The 18956-nt window shown below is 38.8% G+C and overlaps 1 protein-coding gene across 1 annotated transcript in view; it reads right to left on the bottom strand.

The window, feature by feature from the left end:
• syne2a (spectrin repeat containing, nuclear envelope 2a) overlaps positions 1 to 18956 on the bottom strand; it is an 84844-nt gene that overhangs the window by 34796 nt on the left and 31092 nt on the right. The window contains exons 48-70 of the mRNA XM_005737310.1: positions 16263 to 16433; positions 15237 to 15392; positions 14891 to 15132; positions 12767 to 14804; positions 12329 to 12663; positions 12100 to 12244; positions 11677 to 11877; positions 11223 to 11467; positions 10991 to 11141; positions 10438 to 10581; positions 10204 to 10332; positions 9024 to 9206; positions 8743 to 8880; positions 7944 to 8129; positions 7596 to 7718; positions 6814 to 6996; positions 6449 to 6550; positions 3238 to 3315; positions 2667 to 3074; positions 2141 to 2229; positions 1910 to 2054; positions 1348 to 1434; positions 631 to 786 (exon numbers count right to left, since the gene is read on the bottom strand). Of these exons, the coding sequence (XP_005737367.1) occupies positions 631 to 786; positions 1348 to 1434; positions 1910 to 2054; positions 2141 to 2229; positions 2667 to 3074; positions 3238 to 3315; positions 6449 to 6550; positions 6814 to 6996; positions 7596 to 7718; positions 7944 to 8129; positions 8743 to 8880; positions 9024 to 9206; positions 10204 to 10332; positions 10438 to 10581; positions 10991 to 11141; positions 11223 to 11467; positions 11677 to 11877; positions 12100 to 12244; positions 12329 to 12663; positions 12767 to 14804; positions 14891 to 15132; positions 15237 to 15392; positions 16263 to 16433 (5835 nt within the window). The remainder of the gene's footprint in view (positions 1 to 630; positions 787 to 1347; positions 1435 to 1909; positions 2055 to 2140; positions 2230 to 2666; positions 3075 to 3237; positions 3316 to 6448; positions 6551 to 6813; positions 6997 to 7595; positions 7719 to 7943; positions 8130 to 8742; positions 8881 to 9023; positions 9207 to 10203; positions 10333 to 10437; positions 10582 to 10990; positions 11142 to 11222; positions 11468 to 11676; positions 11878 to 12099; positions 12245 to 12328; positions 12664 to 12766; positions 14805 to 14890; positions 15133 to 15236; positions 15393 to 16262; positions 16434 to 18956) is intronic.

The following is an 18956-nucleotide window of genomic DNA, read 5'->3' as shown; positions in this document are numbered from 1 at the left end:
ATTCGTTCCTTTATCCCAGATTGACTCAAGTACCTTGGCTCCTCACTCTGTGTCACATACACACATTACTCCATCAGAAATGGGAAGAATGTGGCATGGTTGTGGTGGCAGACAGGCTGATCTAAAAATTTCAGAAACCACTAATCTACTGGGTTTTTCCCACACAACCATCTTTAGGGTTTAAAGAGAACAGTCAGGAAAAAAAGAAAATATCCAGTGAACAGCAGTTCTGTGGATGAAAATGCCTTGTTGATGCAAGACATCAGAGGAGAATGGCTAGACTGCTTTAATAGATAGGAAAGCAACAGTAGCTCACATAACCACTTGTTACACCCAAAGTATGCAGATTTTGTTGCTGACCATGTCCATCCCTTTATGACTGCAATATACCTATCTATGATGGTAGATACCAGCAGGATAACGTGCCATGCGGCAAAGCTCAAATCATCTCAGACTAGTTTCTTGAACATGACTATGAGTTCGCTGCCCTCAAATGTCACAGTCATTAGCTCTGAATCCATGTGGGATCATACATTGTGGATGTGAAGTACGTGTGTAGCAGCTATGTGAGCAGATATGTGAAGAATAAAGGCAGCTCTGATGGCAAAAGGGAACTAACTGAACAGTCACCTCGTGCTGCAGCAGCCTCAGCTGAGGTTCATCTTCACCCGTGCTACCACAAGTCAACAGAAGGTCAGTCAAAGAATCGAGGCAGAGGAGGACCTGCTGTATAGCCTCGTAAAACTCCTCTTTCACACCTGGATGAGAACCATCGGTGGAGCTCACCTGGGAAAAAGCACAATCATCAGTTTAACTTACCACAGTTTTTTAAAGGTCAGATTCTCTGAATATTTTGGCTCATTCTTCTTAATTTAGTGATGTTTACTATTTACTACTATGCTATTCCTACATCCCAACCTGTTGATACTAATGTATAAACAGAGTTAGTAGATCTTATATTCCGTACCGAGATGAAAAACTGGACAAATTGTGTCTAGCATGTTATCTGATTTGATTTTGACTTGAATGACATGAAAAACTTTAAATACATTTATATGAAAAGAACTGTCCTTAAAAATGGTGTTTTATGATTATAAAGACAAAGCTGCCAGGAAATAGCCAGTCAAGCCTTTTGGTAATTGCTTATTTTGTAGCCCTATTTAAAAAAAATCCATCTTTGTGCCTTCATGTGCTTGAAGTACTTTTCAGAAATACAACTGATTATTTCATTGAGCCTCAGTCCTCCATGTTAGTCAGTTATTTGTGAGAGAGCGTACTACCTGTGTATCTAGATCAATATACTTTCAGCAGGAACGCACTTAAAAAGTCTCTTTCTATTATACATACTATTTTTCTTAGCATAGTGATGGCCTCCTGTGTGTGCTGAAGTGCTGCACAAGTAGATCCAATTGACCTCGACGCCTCATCTGGAACCTAAACACAAAGAGAAAACTGAACTTAAGGTTTAACAGCAGGTGAAGGAAAAAGACAGAATGCAACAAGGGTGTAACTGAGCAGAGGCAGGAGTTACATCCCCTGCTTCGTCCTTTCATATTCAGTAATATCGGATCCATAATTTTGCTTCCAGTAAAACAAAATCGGGTCTTTTAGCAGCAGAGGGAACGCTCATAATGATATTCTTTTGCTCATTGTGGGTCCTTTTTCATTGTGGAAGACAAGCAGCTTCACAGATATGAAAACAAAATGAGCTTTGGCACGGAGGACAGGATGAAAGGATTGGCGAACCTTGTAACCTGGTTGCTCTGGTAACAGATGTAATGGCTATGTTGGTGACATCCACATTTTAGAAAAAATTTTACTTCTATCACCTCACACCTCATGTACATCATGCAGTCTGACTGAATACTACAGATTCAAGCACTGAATGGTTATTTTCCTGTTTTCTTACCTTTTGTCTGTTCTCTGCATCTTCTCTGTTCTGGCTTTGATGGTTCTCCTTAACTTTTTTCAAAGTGGTTATTTTTTCAGAAATCTGGGAATGAAGGTGACTCCACCTTTGGCGCTTGGGGTTAACATTTTCATGTCCAGGCAAACTAGGGACCACAAAAAGTTTATGAGCCTTTGATATGCTGTGTAAAGAGGAGGTCCAAAACTAAAATACTACAACTGGAACTTTTACCTGATTGGCTCAACAGAAAACTGCTGGGATCCTCCCAAAAAACAACTGGTGCTGACTTCAGTTTGCTCCCTCAGTCTATCAAAAACATCCTGTTAAAACAAACAAAAAAGTTATTAATCTGGTACTTTAAATACTAATTCTGCAAACTTAGTTATCACTCCCCTCCCCTCCAAAAGGGAGAAAGTATGTAATCGCCCCCCTTTGTTTGTTTGCCTGTCTATTTGTAAGCAGTCTAGTGTCCACAGTTTTCAAGAGATCCTTTCAAATGTTGTGTGTTGGTCAAGGTCACACCAAATGTAAAAGTAAAAACTTTTTATTATCCACAATTTTTTATAGAAAGTCTCGAAACTTCACAACAATGGATCTTGGGGGACATGAGTTAGCGCCCAATGTCAAAGTTGACTTTGAGTTATTACTCCAAGTAAGATATATATGTATATTTATTGTTAAATTAAATGTCCATGAAACCATTTACTTAGGCTTAAATAACTTTGATCAACATCTCTTTGAATCTTCAGACAATTACCAGATCTGAATTGGGAGCTGTGGACAGCGACAGCTTCTCCTCCTCTATCAGCTCATCTGATGCTCTTCCAGCAGCAAATGGAGTTATGGGTCTTGAAGGAATCAGCCTTGTATCTTCCGCTCCAGCTGCTGCCTGAGGGGTGTTTGTGCGAGGGTCAGCATCAAAGGCTTCGTGTTTCGGTAAATCATGCTGGTGCACAGCAGCAGCTTTAAGCTGGCCTTCTGCTGCAGGGACGGCTGCAGTGTTTAGTGACTGAGCGGTCACAGATTCAGGAGTAAGTGCTACGTCAAAATCAGCTTTAGCATCAGGTGTTATTATTCCAGCCTCAGCTTGTTTGGCTTCAAAGTTGATATCTAACTCGGGCTTTTCTGCACATTCAGAAGACTGATGAAGCATACCCTCCAGGTCCTGAAAGACAAATGAAAGATGATACTAGAAATAACTACAACTTATGGTAGGTATATTAAGATTAGTTTTAAAAAATCTTATGAAAATGTTTATAAAAAGAGCATATTATTGAAAGAAAAGGCAATAAATACTCTTATATATCAATATGAAACTGATTATTTACCTTCGTATGTGACGGTGGCTTATGTTCTGCCATATCCTCCCTTTGCACTTCTGAAAGCTTGAGCGTGTCCTCAGGGTCCTAACATATTGGTTGTATGAATATACAAATGCAAACCAAATCCTTGCACAAACACATATAAATTACTCATGCTATTCTCATCCTGGGTGTGTGTATGAAAGGAAAGGTTTCTGAGGAGCAGCTGCTTCTGACAGCGACAGAGTGGGGTTATCAGCAAACACAATGACCTGCCTCACACAGCTCATTAAGAGCATGCAAAAATCTCCTGGTTTCTTCCACAGCACAGGAAAAAGATAAAGTATTAGTGCTAGAAATTGTGAACAGAATTACATCGAGGGGTGATTCCATGTCAGTTCACCAAATACCTACCACCTGATCATCTCAGATTCACCTGAACAAATTTCAGGGAAAAAATATACTTTTTAATAGGAATTCTGCAAAATTTCAGGTCCCTGCTGTCATTATTTCTTTTGTCAAAATGAAGCAATTGAAAGAGAGATGGTGGGAGTGTTTTTAGATGTTTTTTAGCATCATCTCTGAGGGTCCATCTTAAAATTCTATTATGTAGAAAACTGCTTGAGCTACATCCTTCAATTTATTCAGGCTAAAAGAATCTGGCAGTATGGCTCGCAGGAGTGGAGCTCAGGTTTATATACTGTAGAAGGATGGATGCCTGAAATCACTATTTAGATGAATGATCTCTGACAACACATGTGGAGACCTGTGGAAACCACAATTTAATATACAACACATATATCCTTTAAAAGAGTCCAAATCAAAGCCAATGTTTTCACCGATACTGATGCATGAATATGAGAAAAGAAACATTAGCATCCACTGTCAGTGTAATATTCCAGTTAATGTTTTTAGAAAGAACATGTTTCTCTTTTGTGACGATGTTCTCTCTCAATATGAGTTTTTGTAATACTCATATTTATGTACACCAGGCAAAAACTGTTTGATGTTTTACCCTGACAGCTGAGCAAGAAAAAAGTATCTGCACTGGGTGCCACTGCAATACATTCACTCACTAGCCAGTTAATTAGACACACCACTCCAACAGCTCTTTAACACAAATATCTAATCAGATAGTCACTTGGCAGAAACTTAATGAATATGAGCATGTAAATGTGATTAAGATGACCTCAAACTAGATATCAGAATATGGGAGAAAGTAGCTACACCCTTAATGATCCATATTCATACAGCCATAGAATCTTATAATTGCTTTAAAAAATTTGGACCAAGCTCAAGTAGTTTTCTTATCTTCATCCCTTGAACTATTTTCTTTTCAGAGAACTAAGTACAGCAAGGATGTGGATGTTATATAAAAAGAAATTAAGAATCATTATGTAATTTTTTTCAGGAAAATCTTTGATGGTCACTAATTTTATGAGATGATATGATGGATTGACCACAAGGAACAAATAAAGAAGGAATAATTAGAGTAGAGGAAGCCCAAGACATTCAGAGTGTCATTCCAAAGGACCTAAAATCCCGTGCATTTTTAGAAAATATTTGCTAAGTCTTACACGTTCTGCTGCTGTGGGTGTGTTACTTGAAATTCTGTCAGAGAGCTTAAATAATGAATGTGAAATTGTGGAATGAAACCAAAAAGACAGAGGTACCCAGAGACATGCTCTCATGTGATGTAATTACATCTGATTTACCTCTGGAATACTGCTTGTTAGTGTGTCAGAGGATGACGAGTGACAACTCTCGTCATCCTCATCCTCCTCTTCCTCTGAGTTAGACACCTCAAAAGCCCCCTGCTTTCAGTGATAAGGGTGGATATATGATCAAATTTGTGATTTAAAGGAAAACTGGAAGAAAAAACTGCTTTTCTATCGACTCTCATCACTCTTCTTTATCTAACAACAATATCAGTAAATATTGAAGTTAAAGTTTTTATTAGCAGCAGTCACCATTTCATTCCTCCTGCACTTTCATTCTATTTTTTGAGTTTTATCTGCAATTTTACAAATATAATTTTATTTTTGGACAAGGTTAGACCTCTTTAATTTAATCTCAAAACACAGTTATACAGCTTTTTAATACCGTAGTACAACAGTGAAATTCCCCCCTAAAACAAAGATTTTTGGACTTCCTTGAGCCTGATGAACAGCTCATATAATTATTTTATAGAGCTGTTGTAAGATCTAGCTTTTTTCATTTGAGGGAATTAGCCAAAATAAAGCCTATCTTATCGAAACAGCATTTTGAGACAGTAATCCATGCCTTTGTTACTTCTAGGCTGGATTATTGTAACGCACTTTATTTTGGGGTTAGTGATGCGTCCATTAGGCGCCTGCAGGTTGTGCAAAATGCTGCAGCACGTCTTTTAACTGGAACAAAAAAGTCTGAGCACATTACCCCAATTTTAATTTCACTCCACGGGCTACCTGTACATTTTAGGATTGTTTTTAAAATTCTCTTATTTGCGTTTAAATCTCTCGGAGCTACTACAACCATATACACCTGCCCGTTCCCTTAGGTCCGCCAATCAGCAGCTCCTTAAGGTACCGAAAACTAAGTATAAATTTAAAGGTGATCGTGCTTTTGCTGTAGTTGCTCCAAAGTTGTGGAATGATCTACCCTCGCATGTTAGGCAGGCCTCTTCTCTTTCTGAATTTAAAAGTCTTCTTAAAACATATTTATTCGCTGAATCCTTTGGCATTGATTAGAGGGGTTGACTCAATTTGTTTTAACATGTTTCAATTTATTTTAGTTTTTAGTTATTTATTTTATTTTAACTTATCTCATTTTAATTTTCTTTACTTATGCTATTAGCATGTATAGCACTTTGTGAACTCTGGTTTTATGTTAAAGTGCTTTATAAATAAAGGTGGTATGGTATTTTTTTCTCACACAGGATTCTAACAGCAAGGTTCATCTAATCCCAGATAATAGAGTGAAGCGAGTGAATGGGGGATAGTCACTGCACTTGAATGATTCACCAGTTCTACCGGATTTCTGAGCTCAAAGAACACTTTTAAATTTTGGCAATAAGAAGAAATCTTGTACATTGTGATTTGTTTTTCCTCTCCCAAAACAATTTGATCAAAAGCTGCTGAGAACTGCAAGCACAAAATGATTAGAAGAAGGTTTACTTCAATCACGACAGCAAAGAGCAAAGACCACACAAGTGTTATTTGATTTGTTTAGCTGGTTTAGTTATTTAGCTAAATGTTACCTGGACTAGATGTGTGTCCAGCTGTTGCATTTGTCCAGGAGTATGAGAGCCTGTTGTGATTGCAAGAATCGCACTTGTTTCTTCCTCTTCTCTGATCTTGTTCTAGGTTAGTCAAAGAGACGAGAACATTTAAGAAAGAATGGAAGCAGTGACAGAGGCTCATAAAAAAACAAATCCACTGTGTTGAAACAAGGATCCAGTTGGCGACAAGAATGAGTGTTGCTTCATACAGTAGTTCAAACTTTAAAGTATATCAGCAAAGTAAGGACAGCATCATAAGCACCTTTTGTTGGACCATTTTTTTCTTTTATAGCAAAACAAAATCTTTATTTTTGCCTGTGTGCTAGGATTCAGACATGCTGTACCTCAAGCAGAGAGGCTTGTTGCTGTGTGAGATGTTCCAGCTCCTCGAGTGACTGCAGGAGCAGCCTGGCTTTGGAGTAGACTTGAAGGCCTTCTTCTGCTCTTTGTGGGATGTGAAGCTCTCCTTTGCATTTTTCTAGATCTTCTAACATCCTCTGCATTGAGCACAAATTATCTTGGATCACCTGAAACACGTGCAAACTGTTAGTTTGACATTTTCCCCCATATATATGAGAGAGATAGCAGATAGGTTTAAGCATTCATCTATGCCACTGCCACTTCTTTACATTTACAAACATTTGTAGCTTAAACTGCTTTATATTTCACTGTATACATCTTTACATGTTTCTAGTAAAGATTGAAAGAAATGCGCTGCATTTGTTTCTAAACTTCTTATTGAGAAATCTTCTGGTTGTCCTACGTGTTTTTATAACCACAGATCAATTTATGCTCCAGTAGGTCTATTTTGTCTTCAAAAATCATCAAAGTGGACAAACTGCTTTTATTAACTGTGCTTCATACAAATGAACCAAGATGGTAAAATCAGACACACCCTTTAAATGAGTTGATCCAGGAACACTGAGCAGTGTAAATACAAGTGTTTTAATTACACCGATGTCATCTTTTATGTTGTATTTCATTCAATTTACTTCCTTGTAAATTGCTCTCAGTGCCATTCAGTTTAGTAATAACAGTAATATTACTATTATTATACCGGTACTACTGCGACCACACTAAACTATTTAAAAAATAAATAAATCACTATCTAATTGCATTGCTGTACCTGTCTGTTGTGCAAATGTTCTGTCAGGGACATATTGGAGTCGTCCATGGAGGATAAAATTGTTCTGATTTTCAGCACATTTTTCTCCACAGTCTTAAGTTCAGCTTCCATGTCCTCCACCACCTGAAATGAAAATTGTCTTAGACATTTAGCTTTGTATGAACACTGTTGTATATGCCCACCATTATAACTAATGTTTATGACACTTTCTGCTGTCTGTACTGTAAATGCTTGCAATCTTCAAAAATCCAGCTACAATGCAAGTACAGAAATTCCACTCAATGTGCCCCAAACTGGAACACTTGATATCGCTAACAACCCAAAAGTCTGAAGTGTTAACATTCTTACTACAACAGCCTGCAAGAGCTGCTCCAGTGGCTCGAGGATGCTGCCTTGCATTTTGAGGACTTGTTGGTCGTTTTGCTCCAGCCTCTCCTCCTGGGCACTGATGTCACACACTGCAGAGATTTCACCCAGCACCAACCTGAAATCCTGCAGGTTCCCCCTGATCATCTCAGAGTCATCCAGGACCAGCTGTAGATCAGAAATTTAAATCTCATTTAAATTTAACAAGAAACATTTGTTAAAGGGAACCCCTTAGGTTTGTTTTTTAGATCAAAATGTTTATTCTTGGACTCTACTCGGGTAGCTTTGCATGAGTCACAGTTCAAAAATGATCTTTATTATCCTAAACTTCTCCTTGGTACAGTACCTCAGTTTATCCAATGTCAAAGTCAAATTAAAGTTGTTTCCCACACCTTTAACATAATAAACATAGTAGATTGTATAGTTTTCTGATTTACTTTACTTACTTTACTTTACTTTTATTTGATTTTAATGTTATGTTGATATTTTATGACTTGTATATGCTGTTTCATTGCCATTGTGAGGCAATTTGTAAAGTTAATTTTGAGACATATAAGAAATATATACTATATTATTATACTATTATAGTACTTATACTACACTATAATATTGTTTGTGACCATGGAATGGCAATGCATTTTAATACAGGCCTAAATACAGAGGTTTACTGGAGGATACAATCTATGGATACATGTAGGAAAAAAATGAAACTATAAAGACATGAAGATTACATAAAACAGATATAAACAAAAGAATTAAGTTAGCGTGTTTCTTCACTGACCTGCAGGGACTTTGCATGATTGTGGAGGCTTTTTGCTGTTGTGAATGAGCAGGGAGCACTGAGCCATGACTGGGCCTCACCTAACCAGCGGGTGGCGCTATGCAGAATATCTTCTAACTCCTGAAGACACTTTGGGATCTAACATAAAAGACGATATATGGAAAATGAAGCATTCAGTCAAATGGAGTGGTAAGCTAAAATAAATTAAGCATATGTAGCCTACAAATGATTTGTATTTAATATATTTATATTGGTGAGCAGCAATAGTAGTGGCACTAGACCTTGCTGAGAAAGGTTGTACGCTGCTCAACCATCTGTGCTGCATCTTGGTAGAGCTGCTGGGGTTGTGTGAGCTGGTCAATAAGAAGCTGGGCTTGATCCGGCTGCTCTTCTGCAAGATCCTGCACCTCGCTCTCCAGGAGCATCAAGCTGCTGTGCCAGGCATCCAGCTCATCCCACACATGCTGAAGAACAAGATGGTAATGTGGATTAGCATTAGTTCTTAGGAATCTGTAGCTGTTTCATTTGGCTTGAATAAAATTGACAAACAGCTTGTGGAGGTCACTCAAAGTGGCTGGAAGTTGAAGAAAATCTGACTTTATCTTAGTCAGCTATACAACTTGTAACTTTTCAAATGAGATCTGAAGTTAAATAGTTACTCAAATTATAGCATACTTTATGAGTAAAGATAATAATGATAATAAGTAAAGAGCTGTGAATTCAAAGTTGAATTTCACAGTAAAAGACTGGTTCATCAGGTTCATTGCAACAACAAAACTCCCAAACGCAAACTAAACAACATGTATGCTGTGCAGTACAGTGAGGTGTGCCTGTAACTTTATATAGGAGAAACCAAAACAGCTACTGCACAAATATATGGCACAACACAGAAGAGGCACTTCAAAAAGACAAGACTCAGCTCTACAACTACACTTAATGGGTAAAGGTCACACTTTCGAGGATCCAAAAGACAGATAGTTTGAAAGAGGAGTAAAGGAACGACTATCACTGAACAGAGATGCAATGCAATCCTTAGATCCCTTCCCAGATGCTTCCCCACCCACTCACAACAGGTCACAAAAAAAGGTAGGGGAAGGTCTCACAGTGGTAATGATCCACATTTCTGTGAGTGAGAGGTGATGCATCTTTATAAATTTAAAGAAGTCTGGTTGGCTTTTTTTCAGACTGCTACTACTGACCTGGATGACTGAGAACCTACAAAAATACTATAAATGAAAGTGAGCGAGATCACTTTCTCTTCTTTCTTTGCCTCTGCACTAATTTGAATAATTTCAGCTGAGAAGCTTTTGCATAATCTCACTGACAGATGGACACACAAACAGTCAGCACTGAAAATACAGAAAGTTTAAAAAGTTGTTAACAAGACACAATTAAACAGTGGGTTTATTTATTTTTCATACGTGGACACACAAGCAAACAGAAAACAAGGAATACACACACCTTCAGGACATTCTGAGCTTCACTGACTGTTGGACTTCTCTGCTCCAGTAATGCTTTCACCTTCTCCATGCCAGAACCCAACTCCAGCACTCTGCTAGCCAGTTTCTTAACGAGGCTGTTCTCTATGAGCTGTGTGACACATACACAAACACATTTGCACCAACGGACTTTAGCTTAAGATCATTTATCTGTCAGTAACAGATCTCAACAGTTTGAAATCATATTTCTTGTCACCTTCTCTTCTGCTCTCTGCAGAGACATCTGGAGATCCTGTATTTGCTTGCCTATATCCACAGGAACCTCTGTGTATCGGCTCTGCACACTGTCTGTGATGCACTTAAGCTTGGTCTTCTGGGAAGACAACTCCTTTCTAAGCTCCTGTCAGTGTGGAAAGGACAAAAAATACAGGAATCAGACAGAGACTGGGAGTGTGGGTCAGACATTTAATACTCTACTCCCTCTACTGCACCCCTGATTTTTTACAAATGAGAGGACCTGGACAGAAGAGTACCTAAAAAAACAGTTTAAATTGTGTAATTTGCAACTTGACTGTTATTTAGCTTGAATTTCTCACTATAATGTGAACAACTTCAAATCTAACACTCATAAGAAAGTAATATTTCATCATTTATGAATAATGAGAATAATAAAATTGGACATGTTAAACACTTAAAGATGATTACTTGTTATTACATGCATATAAGAAGCCATATTATTGTTGTTTTTTAATATCTCTCTCTACAAAATCTCAAATACCAAGTTTCAAACATTAAAAGACGAAGCCCACCTGTCTTTCGCTTGGATTCAAACATGCTTCCAGTGCCGGAAGAATGAGAAACACGTGTTTCTGAATCTGTCCCATCTCTTCTTGAACTTGTCGTCTTTCTCTCTCCTCGGCCTGGGCTGCAGCTACAACCAGCAGGTTTCGTTCTTTTAAGCTGTGGGCAAAAAAGTATCTTCTCAGCATACTCGACATAAATAAATAATCACTTTCTAAATGTATATTAAAGAAGTCCCACCTCCTGACATTTTCTTGGATCTTCACCAGCTTTTTGCCAATAGGCCCTGGGGAACTTGATAAGCTCAGGGCGTGCTCCAGTCGATGCTCCAGGGAGGCCAGGTCCTGCTGCTCCTGCTCCAAACCTGTCTGAAGGATCTCAGCCAGGGCGAGAAGCTCCTGTGGATCCTCTCCAGTGAAGTTCACAGTGGTGGGGTCTCGAACCTCCGCCTGAAGTCTGGCTAAAAAGCTGCAGCACTGCTCCATCTAAGAAAATCAAATTGAAGCATCAATATCTATGGATCACTTCTCTGTCTTTTTAATCAGAAAACAGTAAAAGTCATTTGACATACTAAGTTCTGGTTAGTGAAAAGCAAAAGTTTCAAAAGAGGTAAAAAATATTAATTCAGTTTTAATTTGCCATTTATTTGTTTGTTTTTAAATGTACGAAAGGCTTTATTGAGATTTAAACTTACGCTTGCAGTAATGTCTTTCCACTCCTCTCCTCTCTGCTCTATGCGTACCATCAGGAGGCCAACATCACAAAGTAATGACAACCAGTGCCTCCAGAGGGCACCAACCTCACCATCCTTTCCAACCCCACAACCCTGCATTGGACAAACAGCTCTCAGGTCGTCTATCCTCCCAGCAAGACCGTGAAGATCTTCCATCAGAAGCTTGAAAATGTAATGAAAGTTAAAATTTAAAATCATGAAAGTCAAACAGATAATGAAATATTTTAAGCAGCCAAAGTCAGCTGGATTAGCACTGTCTTTCTTAAAGCATTTTTGCAAGCATGGCTAAACAGTTAACAATTCTATGCTGTCAAAGTGATTAAATGCCAGGTTCAAACAGATACAATACGTAGAGATAATGACATAAAGCTGACTCTAAGCTACCTGAGCTCTTCTTTGTTGGGCAACACATTTGTCATATGATGTCACATGTTCTGCAGCACATTCTGAAAGCCTTTCCTCAAACTGTGAAAGATGTTGACAAATGTCTTTGTGGCACTTTTGGTGACTTTGCTGTCTCAATTCACACCTATGAGAACAAGAAATGTGAAGAAAATACATAAGACGCAAAGGTACAGAGATTTACATTTAGAAATTGAGAACAGCCAAGTACCTTTGCAAGGTCTCAAGCCTGAGCTGCGCCTGGGCCTCCAGTATGGCTCTTCCAACCATTAGCTGGCTGAGGATGTTGATGTGGAGCTGCTCGGTCTTTGGGAAGGAAAGGCAGGGTTCACGAGGTACCCGTTCAACAAGGTGGCAAATATGAGCGTGAAAACCTTTTTCAAGAGTTTCTAAAGCCTCTTGGGTCTGTCTTTGTTCCTCAGCACAATCCAAAAACCCTCCAGTAGCTGACAAGAATGTTGCCTCAGCATTGTGTAGGAAGCCTATTGCTCCTTGAGCAGCCCAGTGATAATCTTTCAAGGAATCTCTAGCTTGTGATAGCATGACCTGTTGAACAGATGTTACACAATAAAGAAGAGTTTTTGAAAACACCCAAACATGAACCCAAAATATGAACTATATATGAAATATCTAAATAATTTAAGCTTACCATCTGCGAGTGACATTCTTGCATGACTGAATCTCGAAGTGAATATAGTTCCTTGTAGTTCCCCAGGTCAGTTTTTTCTTTCTGTCCCAAATTTTCCAAAACTCGCATCCCAGACTCCATACTTCGCCAAATGACCCAGTATCGTTGTAGTGCAATATCTATGGCTGTTTCTTCTGGACTGACTGGTTCAGTTCCTTCCAGCTCGACTCTTATGCTTTCTAAGAGTTCTATATAAGCAGGAAGCTCTGAGTCAAACTGTAAACCTAGCAGGAGCTGAGCTTCTAGGTTTTTGATATCATCTGTGCCAAGAGTCTCCCAAGACTCCAAAGTATCAACTATATGATGAATCCTTTCCCTCTCTAAATGAAGAACAGATGGGTGCAACTCCTGAGCTATAACCTCCAATTGATCTGTTGCTTCTTGACTTTGTGTTTTGACTAAAGGAATCTCAACGAGGACTGTTTGGCATAGTTTAAACCTCTCATCCACACCGAGTGCTTTGTTTTTGGCATTCTGGATTTGCTCTTTGACAATATCTTTAGATTCCTCCATTTGTGTCTTTAGGTGCAGAAACTTTTCTTGTTCAAAGGCACTTATGCTAAGAGCTTTGAACCGGTCTTCCAGTTCCCCGATAAAACACAGAACAGAGCTTCGCTTGGGCTCCAGGCAATGCTGAAGCTCCTGGATTTGACATTGATGCTCCATTAGCATGTGTTTCCATTGTGCAATCACTGAAAGGGTTTCTTGGGTCAAAGGGATCTTCAGCTGCTCTAGATCAGCAGAAATTTGCTTTAAACTAGCCTGAATGGAAGATAACTCTTCATCTGAAGTAGTGCACTCATGAATCAGCTCCTTTAATTCCCAGCTGGTGGCTTTCTCATGAGCTAGCAATCCATCTAATTCTGTCCAAAGGCCTGAAAGTCTGTTGACAAGATAGCGGCTCTCTGCTGGACTCAACCCTATGGCTATTTTCCTGCAACTTTCTGACATCACTTCCACCAGTTCTAGCTGGCTCTCTATATCCACTGTGGCTAATTCATGACTTTTCAGGTCGTTCTCTAGCTTTTTGAGGTCCACTTTTGAAATATTCTCAATGTGAGCGCAGGGGTTTCTTTTAGCATGCGTTTCTGCTAACCAGGCATCCATGCTAGCAAGCTCGCATAACAGTTTCTCTCTCTGTTTAAGATCTTTTTCCATGGTGTCAAGAACAAGATCCAAACTGTCAGCAATAGCTTCATAAAGGTCTTCTACTGTCCTCAACACTTGGTCACTTTCTTCATTTTCCATATTAGAGGCCAAGTCTTTCATCTCGTCAACTTGTACTCTCATCTTGGACTGTCTAGATAAAATATCAGCCTGAAATTTCCTCATTTCGACAATCTGAATACGAGCCTCCTCTGGGAAAAGAGCTAACTTTTTCCCAATAGAGATATGATTTTCTGCCTGCTTAGCCCATACAATCAAGTCTCGTAGCTGTTTGTTGATCTTAGTTGGAGAACTGTCACCACAGCTAAGTGTGACAGAATCAAGTTTCTTTTTGGTGACCCCGAGCAAGGAAGCCAATTCCTGAAGACTATGCTCGATTTCATCTTTCTCCTTCTGACCTAGAGAGAAATTGTTGAGAGCATCTGACTGGGACTGTAAATGTATGTAAAGCTGGTTATACAGTTTTAGGTCTGTGGTCAGACAAACACATTCCAAGGCACTTTTGCTGTCAAGGTTTTGACAGTCGGATTTCTGGAGAGCTTCAAGTTTGGCTTTTAGCTGTTCGGCTTCTTTCAAAAGAAGGGAGGATTGACAGGTGGAGTTGGAGGCATGCCGCAGAGCTGTTTTGATACTTCCTTTTAGAAGCCGCCATTCTTCCTGAACATTTCCAAGCTGACCAAGAAGAGCACCTGAACTTTCAGCGTCACTCAAGTGCACTGACAACTGTCTACTTAAGCGTAGCAAACCTTCCATCATAGCTTTCTTGTGTTCCATTGTTTGCAGGAGCACATGAAGCTTTTCAGCCTGTAGTGCACTGCTTCCCAAAGAGTGTCTAACGAAATCCAGAACAACAAAACAACAATTAGTTAACAGTATCAAACGCCAAGTGCACAAAATCCAGCTCACAAGTTTACTCACAAGCTCGTTTTTTCCTTCTCAGCGGCTATAACCTCCAGAAAAGCTCTGGTGAGCTTCATCTGCTTGTGGTACTGTTTGACCTGCTCCAGTTGTGCTGCTTTGACCTGCACTGTGGCAGAAGCATCTAGCAGTGCTGCGCTCCATTGGCCTGCAGCACTGTTTAAGGCACTTGGTTCACAAGCCTTAGAGGCACCTGAGTTTTTTAAAGTAGCAACTTGTTCCTGCACAGTGCGCTGGTACTCCTGCAGTACACAGATGAGACATTTATAGATATTTGTGCAATTTTTAATTTTAACAAATCTGCATATTCTTGCAAGAAAGACGTAAATACAACTAGAGTGTATACCTTTGCTTCCTCCAGTTGTTTGGTCATAGCTATGACACTGAGTCGGGCTGGTTGATATCGACATGCGAGAATCTTTTGAACAGTTCGTACCAACTGAATCTGTTGTTCACCAGGAGAAGACTTCAGATACCAGTTTAAATCTATATGTGGTGTTCTCTAAAAAAAAAAAGAGCAATACAAGAGTTAGACACAAAAAATATTATGTTACGGAAAGTAATGTAAGTGAAAAAATAATATAAAATAGCTACATTTAAGTAATCCAGAATTGTTTACCACATTATACAGCTGGGAAAAATGGACTGAAGAATTATGTTTAAAAAAACATGTACTGAAAGGACATAGCTGTAATAACAGATAGGGCAGTGAAACCAAGAAAACCAAGAAACTGTGTATATATTGTAAAGACAGCAAATACAAACATTCAATATAAATTATCACAGAGATCTAGTTTAGTCTGGTTGGTTTACACTATTATAACATTTATAACTTTTACCAGGGATCTTTGTGATTAATTATCATTGTCAATTTATAAACTATTTCAGCTTTCCGTGAACAAACACTCAAACTAGGATGATGGAAGCTAAAAAAACCCCCCCAGCTGTGTATATTGTGTGCAATTAGACTTCCTAACTACAAACAGGAAATCATTGTATCTCATAGATACTTCCTGTCAGTAGCATCAAGGGAACCCACAGGCATCAATCAAAACACTGCCTTTCTTATCTGCTCACTGTCCCATGCACTTGCTATTTTTAGACACATGCATCTGTACTGAAAATCAAACAGAAAAAGTAAAAAATATATAGATGCATGTTATATTTCCATGCTATCTTGCTATGTATTATTTGCTAATGCAGATTTATGAGATTTATGACATAAACATAAACAGTTAAGCTCACTTAACTTTAATTCCCTGAGTCCGAATGTTTTGTTCTGACTTTTACAAGTAGCATTTATTAAATGTTCAGCACAGCAAGCCTACAGTAATGCAGTATATTATTATAATTAAAACTGGTTGATACTCACATTTATTATGTTACTTCTTTCCACCACATTCTGGATATCAGAAAAAATATCCTGCATGGTGTGCTTTTCTTTTCCGGAGTTTGCCGGTCCACTTGGTGTCTCTTTAGAACCCAGATCAGCTGGTGAACCCGGGGCTGTCCTCTCAGGCTCCATGCTCTCTGGGATCTGACGCTGAAGACACAGAAGACAGGGGTGGTGTCACATTTTAGCTTTCTTCTTCCCACATGTTTGTCTGTGCATAATGACAGAACTTCCTGTTCTCTCCCTGCTCCACCAGTGCTAAATATTATTACGTTTGACGGTAGCCCGGCGAGTCGGTACAGTTAACACAAGAATGTGCCTGAGAAATAAGCAGTCTGCCCTGGGGGACAAGGGCTCCTTTTATGCTCTCCTGCTAACTTCTTTTAGGAAATAAATGATTTGTTATAGCTTGCCTAGACAAGAAAACAAACACTAAAACAAGGCATGGGATGCTAGGTTACAAACAGGGAGGTGCTTTTTTAAAATATCTTGGACATGACTAAGGTGTATACCACCAGGAGGGTGGAGCTGAACGATGATATGAAAACATGCTGCACGTTTTATGTTTCTAGCACAATACAAAAGATAATTTTTTTACACTCAAACACAAGCTTGCCTGAATGGCAAAATTTTATAATAACATTAATGTTCTTCAATGAAATGGTGCACAACCGGCAATGAGTGGTTGTAAATGTTTTGTGTATGACTTTATCAGTCTCTTGCATCATTTCAGAGGAATTCTACTCCACTCTCCTTTACAGCACTGCCTCAATTTCATTGAGGTTTCCATCCATTCATTTCTGCACAGTTCTCTTTAGGTCTTTTTGTTGTAGATTGGCTGCTGTGCTTGGGATCACTGTCCCGTTGCATAGGGCAGTTGTGGCCAAGCTTTAGCTGTTAGGCAGATGGCCTCATATTTGGCTCTAGAATACTTTTATTTACCAAAGATTTCACAGTTGAGTGAAAGAATGCAAGGTGCCCGGGTCCTTTGGCCCAAATCATCAGCCCTCCAATGTTGTGCTTGACAAATGATATGAGTTATTTGACAAATAACTGGTATGTGGTGCTTTGCATTATAGCCAAACATCTTTTGGTCTCATTAATCCAAAGGACATTGTTCCAGAAGTCTTGTGGTTTGTTCACATGCAGCTTTATAAACTTAAGCAGAGCCATTTCTCCTGGCATCATTTCCAAACAGGCCATACTTGTTTAGTCGTTTTTCTAATGTTATGTGATGAAATGTAACATGGTAAATAGACTGGTTCTTATGTAGCGCTTTTCTATTCTACCTGAGCACTTTACACAACATGTCTCATTCACACAAGCACTTTTTTCTATGCTTAAGTCTCTGCCTGATATTTAAACTCCAACGAATGCATCAGAGAACAACCTGGATTTAGTGTCTTGCCCTAGGATGTTAGCCATGCAAACTGGAGAAGTCAGGGATTAATCCACCAACTGTTAAGTAAGTATTAAGTATTACATGGTGTGACCTTTGATTGAATTTGCTGGTCCACTCTTGAGAAGTTGTTGCTACAGTTGCTACAGTACATTGTGTTAACACACACCTGAATGCTCCAGATGAGCAAAGTGCCCAGAACTTCTGCTTTTATAGCAGAGGTCACACTTGCTGGTGACCAGTTAATCAAGTGCATCCAATTATAAATAAACAACGTGGCTTTTATTTGTCCTTTTAATTTATGTGAAAACATTACATGTGTGCTGAGTTTTCACAGAATTGCAGTCCTGTGAAAGTTATGACAAGGTCAGATGGTCAATGTGCTTGTGTAATAATCTGGGAACTTTGTAACTGACTGTTCTATTAAAAATGCTTTAATTATGCCGATAATGAAAACATCGAGTTGTCTTAAAAATATGATTCCAAGCCTGGTGTCAGTTTCATTTACACCTTTTTTCATCCTCTTGTCTGTCGTATCCAATGTCTTATCTTCTTTTGGAGCTGCTGCAAGCAGGGCACAGGCATGCAGCTGATATCACAAGAAAATCCCAAAAATCTTGTGGAGGCTTGCAAATGTGTGTACTTGCATGCTGCATAACTTTAGTTTGTGTAAAACACAGTGATAGCCAGTTTATTCGTTTCACTGTGAATTTCCCATAAAGAAGTTTGAAGGGATTTGAGCAAAATGGTGGCATTTGAATGGAAAGTGTGAAAAGAAAAAATGTATTTAAAGAACACAAATTCCCACTAAATTTAGGACAAACTTTTTTGATAACTTCACAGTTGCAAAATGTCAGAAACACAGCTTCTCTCTCCCACACACATATTCTCTAGCGTTAAGGTAACATAGGGAAATAACAATGGTTGTTAAATGTCAAACAAGCTTCATGTAATTTTAGAAAAACGGTACAGATGAATCACCTAGAAAGTCTGGGTTATTCATCATCAGGAAGTTCAAATGCAAATTAACACTTTTTATGGAAAGTTCCAGAGACTGTCAGCTTACAGATCACAGCATTAAGCAGCTCTGAATTTATTTACAGGTATTTACAGTCACTGACGCCTTCTAACTGCAAACAGGGGGAGTTCCAGTCTTTCCAGCCACCTGCTGGTTTACCACCTGCTATGCCAGAATTACAGCTACATCTAACCAAATTACCACTGATGATGATAAGTGAAAAAAAAATTAGAAAAACATAATGGCTTTTAATGCC

The sequence above is a fragment of the Pundamilia nyererei genome, unplaced genomic scaffold (assembly GCF_000239375.1).
Source record: "Pundamilia nyererei isolate P.nyererei 1_Seehausen unplaced genomic scaffold, PunNye1.0 scaffold00074, whole genome shotgun sequence".
Taxonomy (NCBI): Eukaryota; Metazoa; Chordata; class Actinopteri; order Cichliformes; family Cichlidae; genus Pundamilia; species Pundamilia nyererei.
This window is presented reverse-complemented; position numbering and strand designations above follow the sequence as displayed.